Consider the following 24,471-nt stretch of genomic DNA (forward strand, 5'->3'; position numbering starts at 1 on the left):
GCTTGTATTTTGTTGTAATTCGTCAAGTTCAGATCAAGAGGGGAAGAGATTTTGTTTCAAATAGTTTAATGCAATGTACCACATCTATAACTAAACACTGGATGGTAACTCATATTTCTTGTACGAGATATTCGTTGACGTAGTATTCTGATACAGATGACTCTGATGTGCGTCAGAGACGGGCAGACAAGGAGAAGGCGGACCTCATCTCTGAAAATGAGCGGCTCAAGAGAGAGGTGGATCTGCAGATGCAGAGGGTGACCTTACTGCAGCGTCAGGTGGACAAACTGCAAGGTGGCGTTAAACCTTCCACCAGCTCTGGTGTCGAGAAGAGTTCAGTGGAACCTCCCACGGCCAACATCAAACCCATGGCCGGGCCCTCCTCCTCAGGGACTAAACAACAACCTGTGAGTGTCACTTAACAGTTAAATATGTGTCACATTCCAAAATTAGAGGCAAAAACCAAAAAGTTATAGAGTTTATTTGTAATTCAGTTATAACAAAAACAAACTATTCAGTGCACAAAGTAAGTATTCTATACTCTCATTATATATGTAGTGATCTGTTTATGATATATGAAGCTAAGAGACATTTCCTATGATAACAGATAAACTACACATACAAGGAAATTTATTGAAAGCAAAAGGATGGGTAAAAGTCATAGATTGTTCGTTATGGGAACTAGTAGGTAGACACTTCTCAAAAGACTACTTTATAAATGATATTGACACATCACGGTGTGAATTAAGAATGAATTTCAAATGTTAGTTTCTAAAAGTATCCCTAAACCAATTAAAGAGGTATTGTTCTGATGTTTCCTTCACTAGACCCAACACTCAGTGACAGTGACGCCATGGAGGGGAGGCACCAGCGAGACACCATTCGCCAGTATCAGGCCAATGAGTTTGCAGTCTCGTACCGTGGCTGTACTGCCCACCACCAATCAGAGGTAAACAGTATGTCAAAACACTCAACAAAAATCCAAGGCATAAGTACTTTGAGAATCATGATAAACAGAACAATAATGTTGGCATTGAAAACATTTTACTTGATGCTTTTTTTCACTGGAATCCAGGGGCTACTAGTAGCTTGCACACCAAACTGTTATTATTTTATAACTTAACTTCATTTACTTAAATTAATGATTTTAGCGAATTTCCCCTATAGGGAATAAGCTATTACCGTAGTACTCATGGTAAGACCTGGACCCGGGACCGATTTACTTTTTCGTTTTGAGGTCCATAGAGACCAAAAACACCATCCGTTCAAAATCATATATATATATATATGTGTCCGTTAGCGCAATAACTCGAGCAAAAATCATCCGATTTTGATGAAATTTGGTACAAACGTGTAAACATACATTTATTCAAACGAGTTCGCGAACCAGCATGATCGGACTATGGGAACAGGGGTTTATGGGGGGTTTTATGGGGCAAAAATTGGTTTTTCCCATTTTGGACCCTAAAAACTTAAAATTTGCCATTTTCTTTCCAAACCATTTTGTAGAGCTTAAAAAAACAAATAATTTAGTATATTGAAGCGTCATTATGCGCCTAATGGTTACGGAGAAAATTCCAAAAAAACTGTAAATTTAAAATTCCCATGTTATTCTTATGGAGAATAAGTAAACTGTTGTAGTTTGCTTGTTTATGATCATATTTTGATCAAATTTGGGAAATGCATTAATTTCATACTAAACTATTAACATTTTACAAAAAAAAACACCTTTTTACCCTCCCTGTTGCAGCAAACCTAAGTACTCGTTAAACTAATTTTATTTAAATAGGGAATAAATGTGATATTTTTAAGGAGACATTTTAGTGTAAATCCAATCAGGCAAATGGAAATTCGCTTAGTCTGCAGATTTGCTTCGGCGGGGGTATTATTTAATTATTTTTAATTCTCTAGCTGTTTTGCAGGATTGCAGTAACATATAGATCATTATTTAATAGTTATTATATCCCAGGACTCTTGCCTGGAAAATATCCCCAATTTATTCAAACCCGTCCAAAAATGGAAACAAACACACAAGTTGTATTAGCGCCGCCATATAGCAGGTTCAACTAGATATGAGATTTGAGAATCAAATCCATCTGATACAATCATGAATATTCAAATAGTTTTATAGGCTTAGACACATTAGTTGTTTTTCACCCTGGCAACATATTAGATACACTGCCCTGTTCTGTACAGCAGCAGCAGTCAGGCAGTGTTGGTACCCCCACAGCAGCAGATGGTGCATACCTCTACAGGTAGCAGTGGTGGGGCCGGGGTAGGCAGTGTGGAGGGACTCAGTTCCTCCCCCACCTCCTCTCACACGGACTACATGCCAGCCACCAGTAGTGGTGTGGTAGTGATACGTCAGGCTACAGTACCTCCTACACACTCACATACGCAGCATGCTCCTCCTCCTCCGTCCAGTGCGGCTGAGTCTACCCAGGTAGATTAAACATGGCCCATACTTCCATCCATACTTCTATCCATACTCTATGACGTTTTACTCTCTTACGTCCAGTAAAGTGTTCTTTCCCAAATATATTCATGTGGTATCTTGATGTGTTTCAGTGGAGAAAAGGAAAGAGGATAGAGTTTGGCTGTGTTTTTCATTGATTAAACTGTATATTTAAAACCAAATAATTTAATCTATTAGTGGTAAATAGAAATTCAAGGGGCGGGTACTAATAGGTACCAGCTGTTGCTGCCTCTTGCGTTACAGCACAAACTATCTGTTGACATTTACCCTGCATCATTAACAAGCCAATTTTATTGTTTGATGGATTCACAATTTTTATTAAAATGTATCAAATTTCAGTTATTTTTATTCTGAACAGTAATAATCACCCTTATGGGTTTGAAAACTAGTGCTGGAATCTAGACTTTGAAGATGGTTTTACCAAGTGGTTTCTACCTCCTAGTGTTTATTTTTAAACTTATTGCCTTGTACAGCTGGATGTCTAGTACTTGTTCAGCAACTGATGTTTGTATGTTTGTAGGATGTTGAGGCTGAAGACAGTATTCAGCCAGCTGGCACTGCCAACCCCCAAGCTATAGCTCTAGTGTTGCCCCAGCCTACCGCTCAGACTTCCTCCCAGACCACTCAGACACAGGTAATATTGATCTTGGCCAACCGATTGAAATGTTTACTCTGCATTCTAAAATAGCCCATTACCAGATCAGCCTACTTTGCTTGTCATCAACACAATTAATTATGTGCCAAACAGGGAAGTTTTGTTCTTCAAGAACACTGATGAGTGTAAAGCACAATGCAAGCCTTGTAAAAGGTCCATTTTGAGTGAAACATTCTGTTTGTTCAGATCAATGACATGGGATAAAACGAGCAAGTCAGGATACTTTTGTAAGTTTTTCAAGCTGTAGACATTTTTTCCAAGCTAAGCTTCTGCAGCAGTTACACACTAAGCTTTGCTCCTTCTACGCTCTAGCTAAGCCTGTTGTGTTGTAGTGCTTGCAGGGGAGTGGCCAAGACTCCTCGGTGGGCTCTCAACAAGAGCAGAGTGCAGAGCAGAACATAGTGTCAGCCTCCAACCATGTCCCGAGTGACCAGGGATTGGTGTCTGCCAGCAGCAACCAGCAGACCATGTGTAGCACTGTGCAAGCCTACTACCGCAACCAACAGGTGAGAGATACAATACAGCAGTTGCTTGCTAATGTGGCTTCATCGGGACTCTGGCGGTCCCGATTACTGTTCAGCAATTACTGTTCTGGCGGTGCTGTTCAGATTACTGAACAGCAATTGTTGCGAGACCAGAAGTAATCCTTAACGAAGAAGGAAAATTTTAGCCAGGGGGCTTCTATTAATAGTTGACTTTGCTTCATCTTGTTTTAGTTCTATTAATTAGTAAAGATACAAGTAAATATATAAATAAAAATAAGACACCCACAAATTTTTAGTACAACTGTCTGCTGTTCACACCTGATTTCTGCAGAGTGTGTCCAACTTCTGCCAAATGTTCATGCTAAAATATCTGATAACCATACAAAACAATTTTACCTTAAGATAGATTTTGTGTTATTGTAGATGGTGCCGGATTAGCAGGCTTAAGTGTATGAATCATTGGTTAGCCTAATGTCTTGACCTCGTATGCTGTCAACTAATCTCTTGAATTTTTAAGTTTGAACCATAGTGAAGATAATTATTTACCTTTGGGTATTAACAGAAGATAAAAGTAGACATCCAATTCTTATTGTAAATCCATAGACAGTCTTAGGCTAAAAATTAACATATTTGACACCAAGAAATGCTGTTTTTTTAACATGTCAAATTTTTTATCAATACAAACTGAAAGAACGACTCATTGTAAATATAAGAATTTTTTTATGACACATCAACTAGCATAGTTCAGACCACAAATACTTGAACAGAACCAGTATGGATCATAAACATAAACAAAGGACGTTGCTGGCCCTGAATCCTATACTATTAGCATTAACATATGGTTTGGACAGTTCCGTTTCAGCAATGTTAAATAATGTTTATTTTCGGACTATTAACATAATTTGTTTTATGTTTATGATCCATCCAGTGTCTGTTCAAGTATTCGTGGTTGACACTAACTAAGTGATCAAAAAGATGACTGTAGCACACTCTGTGAAAGGCTAAAGCAACTATGAATTTGAATTTAATTCTAGGTTACAGCCACAGAATCCAGCCGAATGGATTTAGCTATTTGACTGTGGTTTTCATATTTGATCAAAGTTGTAAAACACATTTGGTTGTCACTGCGTAATATCAACTGAGAGGTGTATACTGTCACAGGAGGTTGAAGAGTCTGGCCAGCCAGGGTCGTCGGCCACTGAACAGTCTGTGGTGGCCAGCAGTGAGGCTCAGTTAGAGGAAGCCAGCAACTCTCAGGAACAGTGCCCTCCACAGGTACAACTAAACTAGTTCACCTCTAATTTTGTTCTTTAGACATTTTAACCCTTCCCAGACGGCCTATAGTAAGTATACAGACAGCAAAATTATTTTATTTAAATAAAAACTAACAAATATTTTTAAATCAATAATTTATAGATTGTTGTAAATAGTAAACCTATGCAGCACTTTTGTCCAAAATAATTTTTTTACTTTAAATTTTTTTTATAAACAAAAAAAAAATTAAACTTCCTATTTTTCCATAAATCATTTCTAGTACATCGGTTGAAGATATAATTGAATAAAAGGAAGTTTTCACAAAGATTAATGATGTTATAGACAATTAACTATAACAATAACCGTCGTAATAATCAGAGCTTATATCCAGCCAACTGTCCGTGGAGCCCAAAAAGATAAGCGGATATATCTGCCTACCGTCCGCTATGCACAAAATGCTAGCGGATATTTACGTCTATAGTCCTGGAAGGGTTAAATCAAACAGGGTGTATTTTTACTGGCCATGAAATGTACGGGAATTGTCCTTAAATGCCAGACTATGTCCTTAAATTTTTAATGGGCCATAATTTTATTGATCGCTAGTTGGTTAGGAGCACATAAAAGGTTTATCAGATGTTTGTTTACATTTTCATAATGAATTACTAGAGTAATTATGCAATAAAAATCCCATTAACAATCTCAAACCCATTAATATTTTATCACGACAATCAAGTGTCAAGTCAAGTACTTCCAAGAACTGTTGACTCAGCAGCTAGCTGATAAAAGCTGTATCACTTTTATTCCTTTACAACTTCTTTTTTCATTACTAGGGTAATTATTATTAGATCTCAAACCTATTTTATCTTGAAAATAATAGCTTTATAATGGCTGTTAAATTTCACTTCTTACTTGTACTTTCGTGCCGCGGCCAGTGCCTAGTGCTATAAAACTGTTTATGGTTTCATATTAAACATGTAAATAATCTATAGTCTTATTTTGTAAGTTAACCCCTTTTTTATGGCCATTTTATCTTTCAATTGACAAAACCACAAGCATTGTTGTTTGCATTAATGTTTTATCACTATGTAGGCCTGCTTGGTTTCAAATTATGTCACTGCATTTTCTGTATCTTTGTCTTATGTTGTTGGCTATTCAGGTTTCAATGTTTTTTGTTTCCCATATATTTATTTATTGAGTTGTATGCTTTAAGCAATCAAAATCTTATGAACTACAATGATGATAGTGACTTTGCTGCTATTAGAACCTCATTGTTTGTTACTCAGTTTATATAGGCCCTCCTAAATAATTAGGTCTAGGCCTGGGTATTTTGATTCTTGAAAGAGCTGTAAAATATATTAAGAAAATGTAATTGAGCCTAAGATAAACAACTAATGATTGCTATGTGTCGATATTAACTTTGCAAATGAAAATACAATAATCTTACTCTGTGCTTATTGCTTATTAATAGCCGCTTACCATACCTTGATTTTGTACTAAGAATTGAGTAACAATATGCATTAAAGATTTTTTTTTCAACAATAGTCGAGAACCTAACGTTGTGCCAGGGCGAATCATGCCAAATTAATCGGCCTGGATCGGATAAGCTATGTTATGAAGTTTACGTGACTGATGGAGATATTTGTCGCTATCGCAGGAGACAATGATTGCGTTTCTCTGTTACACTATAAAAGCTTTACCTAAAGTATAGGTAGGCCTATGTTTGTTTACTTTCAATAAATTTCTATGTTGTAATTTTTAACTCTTATCTATTATTAATTAATCTTATTATGTACTTTTTGTTATAAGTTTTATTTAGTATTAGTAATTAAATTGATAAGAGTTTTCCTGTAAAGCAGTATGTACTGAGGAACGCTTGCTAAATAAAGGCATTTTTATTTATTTATTATTTATTTATTTATTATTTACTTTTCTCTCTGGTACAACTACAGTGAATAACAAGATTAATACAGTTTGACAAATCAGGAAAATTATTCGGTAGGCCTAATGACACCGACAAAGGTTACGGCAAAGTGTCCTTAAATGTATGCGAACTGTCCATGAATTTTTTATTCAGAATGTAGTAGACACCCTGAATTCAAAGTTTACTGTGTTTTAGTTTTTCCTTTTTCAAGTTATTGGCTCAGATTGTAGATATCCCTCTGAAGACCTGGTCTGAATGTAAAAAACCAGGGATGGTAAAATCCAGGAATTGAGCCTTAAAAGATTGAGTTCTAAATCTGGAGTCCAAGTTCAACTTGAAATGCCATCTAGAACCTACTGTGAAAAATTGTTAGTCTCAACAAAATTATTTAGTTTATTTGGAATAAGTTTAAAAATTGTATTTCAAAAACTGTTTGTTTATGTCTGATTGATCACGGCAACATAACAATCATTTCTGATCGAACAACAATTGATCAGACTGATATTGCAAGATCCCTGTCTCCTGTCCAAAAAGGAAACCAGAATTAATTAAAAAAATTTTGGTCATGAACATTTCTACACTCAATTACCCTTAAAACAAATTCCCCGGGTTTTGGTTACACTGTCAAAATGCTGAAAACTAATGGAATCTCATGGTTTTCTTTTAAGTTAAGGGTTTAAAGATTTGGATTCATTACATTGTGTTGGATACTTAACAGTCTGTAGTAATGTATGTATGGGCCGCCAATACTGAGGTTCCTGATGTGTTGCAGGCTGTAGCCAGCAGTTACGCCAACAGTAGCAACACAGTGACCACATCCCAGGCTGGACCAGGCTCCAAGAGGCTCAGGGACTCATCCAGCGTGCAAGAGGACGACAGCAACAAGAACATGCCACCGGTAAGTGGGTGTAGTGGTTAGAGCTCGGGACTTCGTTCCCTGAGGTCTCGGGTTCAAATCCCGCCAAGTCACCAATGTATTTTATCTAAGTGATAATGCCGAAACCCCTAGGTCTAGCCTGAAATAATGTGGAAAAAAATTCCGTGCTCGTGTCTAGTGTCTTAGGACAAAAAATGTTTTCTTGTTCTTGAGCTAAATTTAAAATAGATTTTTATTTGGAGTTTTTAAATGAAGTAGGCTATGGGTTAAAAAAATGTAATCACATTTTGTTTTTTTGTCTGTTTGTGTACCATTGTAAATTTGTAATGTTCTGATACTCTCTTACTTAAGGACGGGATCAGATTCCAAATCCTAAAAACGTCATGAAAACCTTGTATCTTGCTAATAGTGATGGAAAAAGTCTGCAATAACCTGTTAGATAATGTAAACACTTTAGTTTAGAATCTTATTTTTTTTTTTTTATAAGCGAGATATTCTCTTGATAAGCATCATTTTCATTGATTTCTAAGAGAAAAGTTCAATTTGTAATGCAATCATTTAGTTAACAAACTGGTTTTAAGTTACAACTTGTGTCTTGTGAGTTTGTTCTAATAAACTGAAACATTTAGGTCAAAAACCAGAAATTATTAACTTTATCTGTATGTATGGGTCATAGTAACTATTGTTGATTTGAGATTATAAACAGCGTATTAGGCTTCAATAACAGGTTTATAAACAATAACATAAACAGAAATACACTCATTACACTCAATCCTGATTTCTCCATCACGGTCAAACACATTGTCCATTACATTACTAAAGTGTTTTCCAGCACTTACAAAAATTAACCCGATACTCGGCATGGACTCCTAAAATTTGTTATTCATTAATCTTAAGAGCATCTGGTAAAATAATATGTTTAAATAAATACACTATGATTCAATGCGGTGTTGTAGGCCAAACGCAACAGAGTGGTGGCCAGCGGGGAGGGGGAGATGCTGCTGAGATCAGATGGTCTGGAGGTGGAGTACCAGGTGCCTACGTCATCACAACGTGACCAGGAGGACGACGTCATACTCGTAGACTCCGATGAGGAGGAGGACGATGAAGGATTGCCAGACGATGGCGTGAGTGACCCGGTATTGCACCTTGATTTACCACCATACATTACGCTGATATTCTCTTCCATTCCTATCGTCGTTCCTAGTCTAATGATGTTCTTTACAGTTGAATAAATCATTGATAACATTACATTACTATTATCAGTATTAGCTCGGTTGAGCTCAGTTTAAGCTTTGTCAAATCATCAATACTATTTAGACTTTTTGGCCATACTTAGATGTGGCATCCTCAGTGGTACAGCTGAGCTCAATCTTGAATTGTTATGGTTGATAATCGAGTCGTGCTGACACTGGCTGCTTGAACCTAAATAGGGATGGACGAGATTGGATTTTTAGTTCGAGACGAGATTTTTTATTTCTCATAAAATTTCGAGACGAGATCGAGACGGGATTTCCCTTCTCATACACAACGGGAAATGCACGTTCAAAATTTTTACCTGATTTTGTAACATTGTTAGATGACTGTTTAAATACAAAAATAATGATAATAGGCAAGAATATTTACAATCTTTTATTAAAAAACATCAGCATAACATTTTTTTATTAATCACGCCTAACTTAGTAAAAATACCTACGATTAGGAAACATAGTGATATCAGTTAGGATAGAGTTCAACTTATCCTAAAATAAAATAAATCATAAAATAAAAGCAATATTAATTTTTATAAAATAGTTACTTGTTTTGACTTTTTATAGTAATAAAACATTTCTCACACTGCTTACACTTTACAAAACTTCTCAAATGTTATTAAAGTAATATTATTAAAATAATTAAAGTAATATTTACATTTAAAGAATTAATTAAATAAGAACGCCTTCACAAAGGAAACGCAACTACAACACGCTCCTGTATTGCGGGTATTGCATTGACTTTCTGCAGGCGTTTTAATTTTTTTTTTTTATTATTTTTTTTTTATTCCCGTCTCGGTAAAAAGCTTGGTCAAAAAGAAATCTCGTCTCGTGTAACGAGATTTAAAATTTCCCGAAATTTCGAGACTTGACCATCCCTAAACCTAAAAATGAACATGAATTAGGCCTATATTGCTTAGTGTCACTAATACTTTTTTTCAAAATTCTTGATGTTTTTTTAGTGGTTTGAAAAAAAGCTTAATCAATTGTTTATTTGATACAGGGTTTGGATGATAATCAAGAGTTTGAGGAGGAAGGTGAGAATGAGGAAGTCTACGAGATTGAGGTGTACAGTAGGGATGATCAGGTCAGTTGTTGAAACCAAACGTTTTAACCCTTGTTATTTTCTTAAAAAATAAAAGCTGAAACTTAAATCTCTTTGATGCTTTTACTTAAACTATCATCTTAACATTTTTAAAGGATGATCATTTCATATCATTTGAACTTTAGAACTCATTTTTCTGTTTTTTCTTTCAGGAAATGGCAAATTATGATGTAGGCGAAGGTCCTGATATTGATGAAAATATAACCGACCAAGGAAATAATGAAGTAGAAATCATTGGTAAGTGATAATGCAAAGATTCTCCAAAAATGATTTGGCTGAATGAAATTGTGTATAGGCTTAGTCGAATTCATTTTACCAAGAGCATGTATTTAAAAAAGGATTTTAAAAACTTATCAGCAATAATAAGTTTTAGTAAGTCACATTTTAATGAAATAAAAAATTACAATCACAATGTATATTCAAGAAAAAAATTTAAAATTATATAGCTAACTAAGACTAATACAAAGAGTGGTTGAAAAAAAAACACACAAATATCTTTATGTTGCCATTATGCTATTAAGTGCTATCTTATGCTGACAAGTGAACTTGCTAGCTTTTTCTGCCAATGGGGGGTCCAAATTCCCGGACCCAAAAATTGATTTGTTGGCTGAGGGGTAAGTTTTAAGGGGGTAAAATTCTGGGTTGTCCAAATAGGTGTGGTTTTTATAACTCAACCGGTGTGTTTAGATGACAGCAATGAAGTACCCAACCAGTCAGAGAGCAGTGTAGGTGTGGAGGTGGGAGGGGAGGCCACTAGCAGCCAGGGACAGGGGAGAGGAGAGGCCAGTGTGTCTAGCAACCAGGCGTCGTCAACCCCGGGCAGTCACTATGTCAGAAGAGTGTCAGCAACTCACATACCTCCACTCAACAGACAACAGCAACTGTTACTGGTCAGCTCTCTCACTTACATCCTAGGTCCTTTTTTTATTTTGCAAAGCATCATCAAAAACACGGCGTTTTAAAATTTTCATGGTAACTTTATGCTACACAAATGTCTCTTGATCTTTAACTTTTTCATGAAAGAATATCGAAACTTATGACCGAAACTTATGATCGAACTTATGATGGCTCTGTGGTACGTCTTTGACTCATAAAAAAAAATCTTCTTTGGTAAAAAATGTAAAAGGGATCTAATCTAATGTATACCTTTTATAACGTCTGTCTTTTCTTTGGTGGTCTTCTAAATTCTTCTCTTCTCAAAAAATTCTCTGTTGAGTTTGGTTATGTGAACAAATGATTCTAGTTTTGCTGGTAAAATGATTTTTTATATAGTTTTAAAACTTTATCTTGGTGATGTACCTTGCAGCCCGGCAGCTATGAGGAGGTAGGAGACGACAGCATTGTGCCCAGCACCCCAACACTCTTTGTGCCTCGGCGCACGGATGGCTTTGGTGAAGCAGTCAGCTCTCCGCACGTCCCATCGTCTGGACGATTCACCTTCTCTGACAACAACCCACCGACAACTAGAGCAGGTGAGTGAAGACAACTGTTGTCATGTGTGATGGACAATGGAATCTTAGTAACTCAGATGTGGAGAAAAGAATGTGTCTTTTATTATCTTTCTTAAGAAAATGCAGTAAAATTAACACATTTTTGTTGATTTACATTGTTTGGTCCATCAGTGGTTAGTTGTTTTATTCAGCCTACATGTCTTTTTAGCCAGAAATGATATGAAAGTAGTTCGGCTTTTAGAGAGATAGTTGTATTTTCAGGAGTGGCCCAGGTCGCGTCAGAAGGTATGGATGACACTAGGATGGACCTGAGCCAGTTAGAAGATACCAGCACAGGTCGCAGTGTGCCGTCCACCCCACTTCAAGTCTCCCCACAAGGTAACACCATATTACTATCATATTTCTAGGGATGGACGAGAATGGATTTTTAGTTTGAGACGAGACGGGATTTTTTTATTTCTCATAAGATGTTGAGACGGGATTTCCCTTCTCATACATAATGGGAAATGCACATTCCACATTTTAACCTGATTTTTTTAACATTTTTAAATACCTACTGATTTATGACAGACTGGTAAAATACAAAAATACAATAACCATTAGTGATGGTCCAATCCGGATATCGGACTACCGGATCTGCCGGATCCGAGCTAGAACCGGCACCCGATCGGATCCAAAAAAATCCGGATCTTGGGCTGGATCCGATTTTTAAAATCTTTTACAAACAAAAAGCCGTCTGTATCCATGTACAAGAAGACTCCTCTAAAATAAGGCAACTTTAAATCAGCAGCAAGTTTGATTATATCCAAACTACTTAATGGTTTTTCTGAGTCTTTCAATTATTTCCTATGAGTACATTTTTTTACTTTTACTACCAGATCTGGTATAAGGTCTCAAATAGAGCCGCTTACCACCTTTATTTTTCCTCTTGCAGGCACATTTAGGATTTTTGTTCTTTTTCCCAACCAAATTTTGCTTTAGTTTTCATTATGTTAGTAACAGCCCAGGGGGCAGCTCTCTCACCAATACTAGAGTCTGAAGCTTTTACACTTTCCCAAGCTAATAAGCTGTCAGCCACTGATCTAATTTTACTATCCTTCAATCTTGAGTATGCTATATCGTGGTTTTTGCATGCAGCATCCAATTTTTTTATGCCTGGATCAGCTCTTGCTAATCTCTTCCTTAAATTTGTTTCAGGTCCACAGTACTGATAGCCGGGTATGTGAAGTTCTACAGGTAAAATACCCTGCGTCTGTGTACAAAAAGATCCATACAGAAGTGTCCATACAGGGTGATTAAAAAGTCAATACACCCCATCTAATATTTTATAAGTTAGGACACATATAGTCTTCTTGTACACAGACGCAGGGTATTTTACCTGTAGAACTTCACATACCCGGCTATCAGTACTGTGGACCTGAAACGAATTTAAGGAAGAGATTAGCCAGAGCTGATCCAGGCATAAAAAAATTGGATGCTGCATGCAAAAACCACGATATAGCATACTCAAGATCGAAGGATGGTCAAATATACACAGATACCCTTTTGGTGGTCGTGCAAACTTAGCACAATGTTTTAATTTTATGATTTTGAAAATTTTTGGTGGTCGTGCAAACTTAGCACAATGTTTTAATTTTATGATTTTGAAAATTTTTAGTGTCCCCCAAAAATTAGGGATTTTGGGCTCAACTGGAGATTATTCTATATATAAGATATATTAACCTTTAAACATTACTAATTTAATTTTAAACAGTATGATTAAAATTGGCATTCTGTAAATATTAAGTTTTTTTAACCCACCCTTATGACATTGTGTATTTTTTAAGATCCGAATCCGGTACTGACATTTTCTTTAATCCACTAACAATCGTAGACAAAAATATTTAAAATCTTTTATTAAAAGAGTGACTTAATTTGGCTATGTTTACAGTAGTAAAACATGTCTCACACTGCTTACAACTTCTCATCATTTGCTGTAAAAAAAAAAAAATTAAGCAATATTTCCATGTAAAGAATAAATAATTAAATAAAAAAATAAAAACGTATTCACAAAGTTTTTTTTTATTTTTTTTTAAATCTTGTCTCAAACAAATCTTGACCAAAAAAGAATCTCGTCTCGTAGAACGAGATTTAAAATTTCCCGAAATTTTGAGACCCGTTCATCTCTAAATATTTCCTTCTTTTGCGACAGTAAACACAGCAAGTCCTTGTTTCTCACTCTGTCGTATATTTTGTGGTGTTCCAACTTTTTTCCAGCAATTAATTGTCCTCTCGAGCCAGAATTGAGTCACTCTTTAAAAATATAACCAAACAACTGTTAAGTCCTGCCATTCTGATTTTATATTGGTAGTTCTTCTGCCTAAGTGGGCAAATAGACGTAACTTTTATTTACAGCTAATTAAATATACATATTACTAGTGAAAAAAAAACATTCATAGTGCAAAGTAAGTAAAGTAAATGGAAACTCACTCAAAAATGGTTGTTTACACATTGTTTGGACTGATTCCATGACATAACATGGGATCTCTACTTGTTGATATGCACCAAGTAGTGAAGTGGCTTCACTTTCAAAGGAAAAACGGCGTTTAATTTTATATGTACATTTCCTGTGACAATTAAGTTATAAAACATACACAATTTTATACTACCATAGCCAACTATCTGAGTTTTTTTAGGATTTTCGGTAAAGATAGCAGGCTTACCTGTACCTATGTGAAAGAGTCCAAACTGGCACAAGAGACACAAAACATTGGAATATTTCACTGTCACTGACAGCCTTTTCAACTCAGTCAGTGACAGTGAAATATTTATTCGGGTTTTTTTTATATAGTGCAAAGTTTTGTTTCTCTTGTGCCAGTTTGGACTCTTTCCCATTCAGGTAAGCTTGCTATCCTCATAAAATACCCTACAGACCTAGGTCCTTGTGCTCTATGTTAAATCCTTACTATATGAGTGTGCTGTCACAGAGCCTGTAGGAGGAGAGGTGGGACAGAGCAGTTCCACGGAGGACCACACAGAGGCCAACAACAATCTACACATTCCTACCATCACAGTGACTACAGCACCCCAGCACTCTCATCCGACACCAGGCCCAGGTATGTATGGGATGGATAGGTTAATACATTTTGGGCAGGAATTTGGGATTTTTTTGGGACAGAATTTTTACAACACTTGTGTCCTTATTAATTTTGGTCTGAAATTACTTACAAAGTTTTATTTGGTCAAATATCTTTTCAAAGTTGACATAAGTATGATCAAATATCAAAGGTAACAAGTGTTTGTCCTAACAGTACTTTTTCTCTGTTAGCAGCAGAAATGGAAGATGTGTCGGCAGAAGGGCGGAATGCAGATGAACAGGACAATGAAGGTGTGGAAGGACTGGATGAGCCAGAGATGGACCCTGAAGAGGGTGGGGATGGTAGGTCAAGTCTCTAGTTTTTCTGAAGGCAATTTTGTAATCAATTGTTTAGAACTTTTAGTAGCAATTTTTCACTAGAAGAAAATTTATGGATGTCTAGTTTAAAGTTCTCTGAAACATTTTAGACGTTTTAGAGAGTTCACTTTCTTAGTTCCTTGTTAGGCTACGGCCACACGAGTGTTTTTTCACGCGGTGAAATGTAGCATATTTTCACGCTGCTTGATTTCCCGCTGTTGTATGCCACACGTGCGTTTTTTTTTTTCACACGGTAAAATGTAGCTTATTCTCATGCCGTTGAAGTCCAGGAGCAGGAAAATGCACTCGGAACCCGCAGTTGATTGACGAATTCACATAATTATGTTGTATATGTTCCTAATGGGTGAAATAGTAACCTTGTTTCTGACTAGTGAACAAGAAATATGAATGGTATACTAATTTTGGTACGAAAACAACACTAAAATTATTTTATTTTGTTGACCTTTCATTTAATTATTTACATTTAGTACAAATAATATAATATAAATATGCTTATGACTTTCATCAGATCTTTGAATATTTTACTACATAAATGCCTCTTTACATTTTTTAGTCCAACTAAATCCCTTTCCTTTTAATAACAAGTTATTAAGTAGTACAGTAAGGTCGACCTATGTTTGAGATAAAACATGTAGGCATACAGTGTAATTGGCTAGACCCAAAAATAGTTTACGTTATCCTGGAAAAAATTAGAACCATTTATCTTTATTTCAACTTGCTAGAACGACTTGATTAAAGCTGCGTGTTGCTCCCGCCCGTGTGGCCAGGGACAGAGCGTGAAAACAAGCTTCAAAAATGCACCCCAGTCCATTCTTTTGCGGGCCCGCGGCGGGTGATTTTGCAGACGCGCCACATCTGCGTGTGGCATACCTCATTACATTTAATGCTGCTCATATTTCTCACTTTTTTTCACGCTGCGTTCTTGCGTGAAAAAACGCCCGTGTGGCCATAGCCTTAGGCAGAACTTAACGGCCATCATTTTAATTTTATAGCCAGAGAACACGTTAACCAGATCCACTAACGGCTGTCACACCCCTTTGTGTATGTAGTCTCCTGACACCCTGAATTGAGTTTGGTTTCAGGTTCCTTACCAGATCTCACTCTTAAATGTGTGTAGGCCTATACTCTCCTAGCACCTGGTATTAAATGTGGTAAAAACAATATTTTAAGCTGTATTTTTATGTCTGATGTAATTACTTTGTGTCCTAATCATGGCTAGGTATCTTAGCTGAAAGGATTTCTTTAAGTCGCACGTTTCCTAAACATATGTGTTCAGTGTCAATGTATCCTTAAAACTTATATTAATTAACCAGATGAAGCAACAAATATGAGATATACACTTGACTAGGTTTCTAGAACTCCTTGTGGTCTAAGAACCAGCGTAAAAGTTTGTGTAATGTTGAAGTCTAATCAGGCTGTGTTGTAGGGGTGAGTTCCGAGGGTGAGAAATCGTCTGCCGCTGCAATGGTGGAGGAGGCGGAGGAGGGACGGGAGGCGGAGGCTAGTGAGGCTAGTGCAACAGTTGTGGCGCGAGGTCCTACAGCGCGACGCTCCATGCGACCAGGCACTGTGCGCGGCCGCACACCTATAGTGTGGAACAATGACGACCCACCCACCTCTGACAGAGGTAAGTCTATACAGTAATGTAGCAATCTAATAGCACTTTAGCTTTACCACACCATAGTTAGTAGGACTTTAGCTGGATGGTTGTTGTTAGCTTTGCTCTTTGATTGTACAATTTCACAACTTCATTAATGACTTTTCCATTATTTCACCACATCATTTTTTTTATTTTCTCTATTTTTAGGTCTACTTTGAGATCAGATTAGATCTGGGATAGGCTTTTAAATGTTGGGTTTGGTTGCCATTCCAGAAGTCGCTAAGATTTTTGGATCTTGTATTTAATAACATTTTACTAATATTAATTTAATTTGCACAGTACATAAATACTTCAACGCATAAAGCCTTATTTATATGAAAGATTGTTAACAGTAGGTATTTTTAAATATCACTTTTGTTTGTGAATATTAAAACTGTTCTTAGAATTGCTCGGAAGCATGCCTTCCAGTAACTGCTTTGTGTTAAGAAATTCCTGAAAATCAATTAGGTAATAGTGAATAACAATAGTTTTTTAGAATACAAAAAATGATTTCTGCTAACCCTGGTATTTGAAAGGATGGTGAATCACAGAAAGAAAAAAACTAGTCGTGGTGAATTAACGGCAAAGATTGTTTTGCTTTGAGGTGACAGAATGTTTTTGTATTCACCATAATCAGTTCCCCATTTCTTTTTTTAAATTTATCTTTTTACGGAAACTACATTAAATGTTACAATATTAGTTTAGATGAATGGTGCTTGAAATTTGCCTAAAACTAAATATGCCAGTTACTAATATTAACCTATTAATTTCTTCCTGAATGAGATCTAACTAATATGCATTTTGTTGATGAGGGACATTTTTCTTACAATATAACTTTCAACGCTACACTGACCTAAATTGTTAGGTCTACACTCACAAGCATCAACAAGAAAATGTTTAGAAACGGCCAATCACATTTGGTTTAGTGTATTCCAAATTGCAATAGAAAATAACTCCACTTGTGGGTTGTGTAAAAAGTGAAAACCTGTTTTTTGTCATACTGCAGAAAAACCAGCCGCTTTTAATGCATGCGTTGCGGGTCTTAAGTATCATTTTTACTCTCTGAGGGAGTAAAAAATGTTTTTAGTCCATAGGGAGTAATAATCAGCTGTTGTCAACTCAGTTGTAAATTTAGATTCCAAACAATCACATGTATATATCATTTGTATCTGTTACCTTACGGTAAATAGTTTGACAACAATAGTATAAACTAAAACAATCATAATAGATGAAACCTTTGAATCACTTAATAAACAGCTGCTTGTTTCCATCAGCAAATTATATTGAAAATTAGTTCAAAGTAGTTTTCTTTAAATTAAAACTATTTTATTTTTGAGTTTGCTCAAATAATGGTGCAATATGACGAAAAATATAGTTCATCACACAGGCAAAAGGTGTCTTTTCAATCCTTGCTCATTTTCCGATCAAGGCTTGAAAAGTTACTTTACACCCTAGTCATGAAATATTCTACTAAGCAATGTACGAATTTGATTTCAAAATTATTTTAAGTTTATTAAACACAATTGCAGCAGTGTCTTATCTACCATAATAAATTTTATAAATTTACAAAACTGAATTGTTCCAAATTTATTAGTTACGATTTGTTTTTATTTAAAAAGTTTTTTTTGTTAAATTTGTGTTATGTTACTTAAAACACTGCTGTTTATACCATTTGTATAACTTGCAAAAACATTGTTTTGACTTTCATTACATTATTCTAGTGCCGATTATTGTAAGACGGTCCCCTAGAGTACGAAGAATAATCAAGATATCACCAGAAAAATAAATCAATGGTTTGTATTTAATCAGGAACTATATATAAGTTTTAAAGGCCTTTGGTAAGTATGACTTAAAATTTACATTACAATTCTTAAAATATATGAAATATCTAAGTGGCTGATGGTTTTTGTGCAAAGAAATAGAGTTAGGTGAAAATTAACTAGGAAAGGTATAATTCAAGGGCTTATAGATAGACAAAATAAACTACACAATATTTAGTTTCATCCTTGTTTAGGGATATATAAATTGAAGAGAAATAATCCAAAATTCTACTAGATGTAATCTTAAATCTCCAGCCCTACAACTCTTAAAGGCCCGTTGTCCAAGCCATTTTATGCCATGTTAAATTCAGAATAATATTTATGTGCCACGTCTGTTGTGTCCGTCTCTGAGAAATAGACGCTCAGCATCGATATCAATGGGCCTGTTGTCCAACTGCTCCAGGAGCAGTTAGGATCGCTGATAACCAGCATCTATTTACATATTGCAGTGTTGTGTCGGTGTTCTTCTGTGCTCCCAAGCTTATGTGTGACAACTTGTAAGAATGGCGTTTTGTTATTAAGTATGGAGTGCGATCGCATGAAGTTTGTTGTAGATTTTTCTCTATCAAGCACAAACAATTTTGAACTGATTCTTCGAAAGTCTAAAAAGTTAACAAAATACAGCCTCCCGTCTGCATTGGTTCTCTAATAAAACCAAGGGAATATCCATCTTTGGTTCTCTTTGTAAAAAACTTGGATTACACAATCGTGGTTTACTTGTAAATTCCAGAATTTTCTCGTCTTCTATTTCTTCATTCAACAGAAACTTCAACAGTTTTTTCTTACAATGTGAGCACAAATACACTGCAGTAGCACAGTCAGCAACCAACTGTTGAACTTAATAGAGACGTTCTTGGGTTGTGTAAAGTGATCAATGCCTAATGATCATTGCCCGGTGATTCCCGCTCTGGGATGATTTCTTGAGACGTGGTTTGGACAACACACCTTTATTATTACACGACCTCTCTGAAACCTATTCGTTAAAAATCTAATTTATATTTTTTATCTATGTTGGACCATCGTCCTTTTTTAGTCTCAAAAGTCAATTGGTTCAATGTACTGAATATTATACTACTACAATTTATCTAAATCACTTTTTTAATTGGAAAAATTTCATTACATCAGCCAATATTTTTGGATTAGGAAAAGTCAGTTATACTATCATGTCAACTATACTATCACAGAATTCAAAATGAGCTCATTGGAGTTACCAAAACCTCTTATCAACATTGTCTATATTTTGACACATGATATTAACTGCTAAATGATATAATTTCTCAATACAAATACCATTTGAGGTTGTTTTCAGTACTGTATTACAAATTGATAGTCTTTCATTAATAGTGTAACTGTATTTAGTTCAAATTAATTCAGTATTTAGTTGTATTTTGCTCATGTTTCTACTATTAGCTGTAACACAATCACACTTTCTGGAAAAGGGCCTTGGTTGGTGCATGCTTATGGTTTTTGTGCCTTCCTGATTTCTAACAACTATTATGTGAGCTGTTGAGTGCTTGTTTTTTAATGTTTTGTTTCATGATAGTTGCATACTTTTTTTAGGTAGGAATCATTATTTAGTGATGTACTGTAGCCAGATTAAGTTTCAGGAAGTGTCTGTGGGTCTTAACTTTGTTGCCTCACTGGGATATCAATTTATTTTTTTAATTGTAAAGGCACGACAAAAATTAATTGTATCATGCTGGTAATAAGAATAAGAATAATTTATTCCATTGATCTTCAATGGAATAAATTTGGTGGATAAAATTGGAATAAATTGGTATTGCTTAATTCAATGAATGGAGGATTTGTGGACTTACTAAATACTCTTTTGAGTAAATGAATGGCACAATCTTATGCATAACTAATGTCAGTCATGAGTGTTATACATTTTGAAATTAAAGAAAAAGATTTTTCACTTTGCACACTATCATTTGTTTTTATAAATATAGTTCACTAAAACTTCAGTCTTTATGTTTTGTTAGTTGACTGATTTTCTAAGAAGGTAGGTTTTTTGTCAAAATAGTAAAATCATACGGTTTTTAAAGATAATTGGTTTACTATAAGAATAATATTTTGTGTTTAATTTGTTCCAATGTATAAATGTTTCAGCCAAATACATTGATTTGGTACACAAACTGAATGGCTTTGTCATCCCCTCAACAGGATTTATTAGCCGATCCACTCAATTGGCTATGGAATAATGGAATATCAATGCTTCTTTTTATCTCAATTTTTTTGCATCTGTTTAAAACTGTATTATTTTTTATTGTTTTATCTTTGACTGTTAATTTACATAAAGCTTCATTAAAGTTCTGTTGTTTTTTAGAATTTCTGGGAATTGAGTGTTGTAAAAACCCTAAAAATGCCTAATTAACGAGTTTGTTTTTCCACAAGATTTGTTAACAAACCCAATAGATGAATTTTAAAGTAGAAATTACTGATTACGGTAATCTTTTTTTTGAAAATGTTGTTAATCATTGTTTTTTTTTTTTTTTTTTTTTTTTTGATCAGTGAAATGTCTACAATTTAATAGACAAGTTGCTTGGTAACAAATGTTTTATTTATCCTATACAATGTTGATGATAAACAGTTACACATTTGCCTTTGCAGGAGTCAGCCCCATGTTCCTCAGAGGTAGAAATATCCCCCTCACCCGCAGCACACTGTTGGACCAAGTGAGAGGGCAATTCCGGGGAAGGGCGAGGCGCAACAGGACTCCTTTCCATTTTCAACCTCGGTTTTAGTTTAAGTTTTCAGACTTGGTTAACATTTGTTGACACATTTTATATATTGTAGTTGTGATATTTTGACATGTTTGTCATACATTCAAGATATAATTTGTTTGTCCTTTAATTTTTCTACATGATAAACAATGTTTAAAACAAAATTAGTTTTATTACGCCATTATTTGTACCATTAATTACATTTTAGTATTTCCTTTATGATTATCATTGATTTTTTTAATAGTGCAAGATTGGGGAACAGTCTCTTTTCTCTTTTCTCTTTGGAGAAGAGATCAAGATGGCACCGCCGCCAAGAAACAAGTCACTGAAATGTGGCTCATGTAAGAAAATCATTAATTTAAAATGTGACAAAATCCAATGTAGTGGTGATTGTAAATATATGTTTCATTTAAATTGTACCAGTTTATCAGAATCAAACTTTGTGGAAAATTGTTCTCAAATTGATTGGAAGTGTGATATATGCTCCGTCGCTGAGACTAACGTGAGTAACAACACGGACAATTCGGTAGCTTACGACACCAACTCAGTTCTCAACCATGTCTGCCCGTGTTCAGAGAAAATTGAATATCTGATATCAAAAATCAATGAACTAACACAAAACAACTTAGAAATTAAAGTAGAAATTTCCGAAATTAAAATAGAAAATTTAAGGTTAAAAACTGCTATGTCTAATCAGGCAGAGGCTGTCAGCGATCTTATGTTAAAAGATAGTAGTAACACTTTTGCAAGTGTTTTGAGAAATAAATCTAAAATGATTGCTAAAAGTGACAAAAGTATAGACTCATCTAAATCTTCAAATGACAACTCAGAGAATATTATTCACAGTCATAAAGACAATTCTAATCTTAGTAGTTGTCATCAGTTTGTCAACAATTCGTCTACTTTGCCCGTGTCGTCTGCCACCAAAAGTTCTGCTAGTTTGCCTGCGACGTCTGCTCTTGCAGTAGACAAGCGAAACAGCGAAACTGTTACGCCTGCCAAACAAAAAACATCAGTGAAGAGGAATGGTGGAAAACGTCAAACTGAACTGTCAAAACCGTATAAACATAACCTTAACCTACCAACTACAACAAGTTCAAGTTCAGTTAACGCTAATGGGCTTAAGGTGAATAAACAAATACAAATCTCTGGAAAACAACATTTTAATAACGACAATTCGATCACAGGTTCTGCCAACACTAGCAATAAATTAAAAACTGTCAACAAATACAGGTATTTATTCATCTCAAGGCTGGCTACAGACGTTGACTGTGATACAGTTAATAAATATATAAGTGATGAAATTAGTGGTGATTACAAAGTCACACAAATGAGGAACAGGTTCCCAGGCTATCGGACATTTAAGGTAGGGGTTCCTGCTCACTTGTGGGACAAAATATATTTGCCTGAATTCTGGCCTACTGGGGCATATATAAATGCCTTCAGGTTTGCTAAAAAAGCAACAAGCACTGCTCAGTGTCAGGAGAATTTTTTAGAAACTCCCCCCAACTCTGTAAATTTAACGTAGAGTCTGAAGTGACAGATAATTCTGACACACAACTCTCAACGCATAACAAAGCGATTGGGAACTTCTCTAACATTTGCTTACAGCAGTCGTCTAATAAAATACTATCTAGGTCAGCTAAAAAACTAAACATCCTCCTGTGGAATATTCAATCCATTACTAACAAACTAGATTACCTACGTTTGCTTGCGTATGACAGTAGTGTGGATGTGATTTGTTTGACTGAACACTGGGTCTCACAAAATGATATTAACAACTTAAGCCTAAGAGGCTACTTAGTTGCAACCTCTTTTGCTAGATCAATGTCTAAACATGGTGGATCTGCAATACTTGTAAAAGAGAACCTAGACTTTATAATTTACAATAAGTTAAATTTGAGTATATTAGTGGAAGAACTCACGTTTGAAGCCTCAGCGGTGTACATCGTTAAGCACAAAACAGTGATCGTAAACTTCTACAGACCACCCTCAGGTAATGTTTATTTATTTCTGGATAAACTGCATGATGTCTTCTCAACTATGCATGGTGTGAAACTTGACTTCTTTTGCACAGGTGATTTTAACATAGACTTTCTGTCTGACAGCATTGAAGTCCGGGAACTTAAAAACCTAATATCTAGTTTTGGTCTTCACACTGCAATTAATGAAATCACTAGGCCTAATGTCGCAGCTGGAAGTGTAAACAAAGGTACCTGCTTGGACAATATTGTGACCTCAGTACACCCAGATAGATGGGAAGCCTCAGTTATACACACTCCTGTCTCAGATCATAATGCGGCCTTTCTGTCAATGAACATCGAGTCATATTCTAAATCTAATCCAATTTCTTTACCGAGAAAAGTTACTAGGAAATTAAATCCTCAGAATTCCTTAAAATTCTTATCCAACCTTAGTCAGTTGAATTGGTTTGAATTATATGACCATAGCCTAGACTTAAATGCTAAATTCAAAGTGTTTTTTGACAAACTGTTGTGGGCCTTAAATGGTTCGATTCCCTTGAAAACTACTGTCGGTTTTAACAACAAACCTAACAAAAGGTGGTATCATCAAGGACTTGTAAATATGAAAAATGAGCTGGACCGGCTATATTTTTTGTTTTGTAATGCAGGGACTGCTGAAGTTAAAACTAAGTACAACTCATTAAAGTTGCAGTACCGCAAAGAAATCAAGAAAGCCAAACTTGACCATAACAACAGTTTACTGCTAAACTCTAGTAATATTTCTAAAACATCCTGGTCAATCATTAATGAAATAAGCAACTGTAATAGTAAGCCTTTGTCTATTCCTGACTGCCTAACTGCCGATGGACTGAACTCCTACTTTGTCGACTGTGTTGAAAACCTGAGAAGTAATGTTCCCGCCTCTTCAAATGGTCCTGAGCAATATCTTAGAAATTTGACCTCTTGCAACGCTCTTCCGACTATTGAGGACAACAATGCTTTTAGGATTGGACTATTTACTGTAGAAGAGGTGTATGCAGCCATCAACAGTCTTAACAATAGCTCTTGTTTAGATATTTACAGAATTAATGTCCCCATCTTGAAGTTAGCTTCTAGTTACATAAGTGAAGTTTTGACTTACCTATTTAATCTTTGTATAACACAAGGCTGCTACCCAAACAAGTTCAAGATTTCTAAGGTTATACCAGTCCATAAAAAAGGGCCTAAAAATGTCATTGCTAACTATAGGCCTATATCTATTATCCCTGCAGTGTCGAAGGTCTTGGAACATCTCGTACATCGTAGATTTTCTCAGTATCTTGAGGATAGTAACCTTTTAGCAAGTAGTCAGTTTGGCTTTAGGCCCAAACACAGCACTGTCCAAGCAACCCAGGCAC

At 35.5% G+C, this 24,471-nt stretch overlaps 1 protein-coding gene across 6 annotated transcripts in view; it reads left to right on the top strand.

Moving 5' to 3' along the window:
* LOC128988391 (nucleoprotein TPR-like) overlaps nt 1–21,254 on the top strand; it is a 95,055-nt gene extending 73,801 nt beyond the window's left edge. For 2 of the 6 annotated variants that reach the window (XM_054409638.1, XM_054409639.1), the window contains 17 exons: nt 157–407; nt 828–949; nt 2,197–2,443; nt 2,997–3,110; nt 3,464–3,637; nt 4,778–4,891; nt 7,564–7,689; nt 8,625–8,807; nt 9,922–10,005; nt 10,176–10,260; nt 10,711–10,913; nt 11,330–11,495; nt 11,736–11,852; nt 14,441–14,569; nt 14,782–14,892; nt 16,355–16,555; nt 20,998–21,253. In XM_054409638.1, the coding sequence (XP_054265613.1) occupies nt 157–407; nt 828–949; nt 2,197–2,443; nt 2,997–3,110; nt 3,464–3,637; nt 4,778–4,891; nt 7,564–7,689; nt 8,625–8,807; nt 9,922–10,005; nt 10,176–10,260; nt 10,711–10,913; nt 11,330–11,495; nt 11,736–11,852; nt 14,441–14,569; nt 14,782–14,892; nt 16,355–16,555; nt 20,998–21,131 (2,561 nt within the window). In that variant the 3' untranslated portion in view covers nt 21,132–21,253. Of the gene's footprint in view, nt 1–156; nt 408–827; nt 950–2,196; nt 2,444–2,996; nt 3,111–3,463; nt 3,638–4,777; nt 4,892–7,563; nt 7,690–8,624; nt 8,808–9,921; nt 10,006–10,175; nt 10,261–10,710; nt 10,914–11,329; nt 11,496–11,735; nt 11,853–14,440; nt 14,570–14,781; nt 14,893–16,354; nt 16,556–18,288; nt 18,361–20,997 lie in introns of all 6 variants that reach the window. The other 4 variants (XM_054409643.1, XM_054409640.1, XM_054409642.1 and 1 more) reach the window with 4 other exon arrangements.
* The last annotated feature ends 3,217 nt before the right edge of the window (nt 21,255–24,471 follow it).

This window comes from Macrosteles quadrilineatus, unplaced genomic scaffold (assembly GCF_028750875.1).
Source record: "Macrosteles quadrilineatus isolate MER2022 unplaced genomic scaffold, UCM_ALF_1.0 Scaffold_3__2_contigs__length_128488019, whole genome shotgun sequence".
In the NCBI taxonomy this organism is placed as follows: domain Eukaryota; kingdom Metazoa; phylum Arthropoda; class Insecta; order Hemiptera; family Cicadellidae; genus Macrosteles; species Macrosteles quadrilineatus.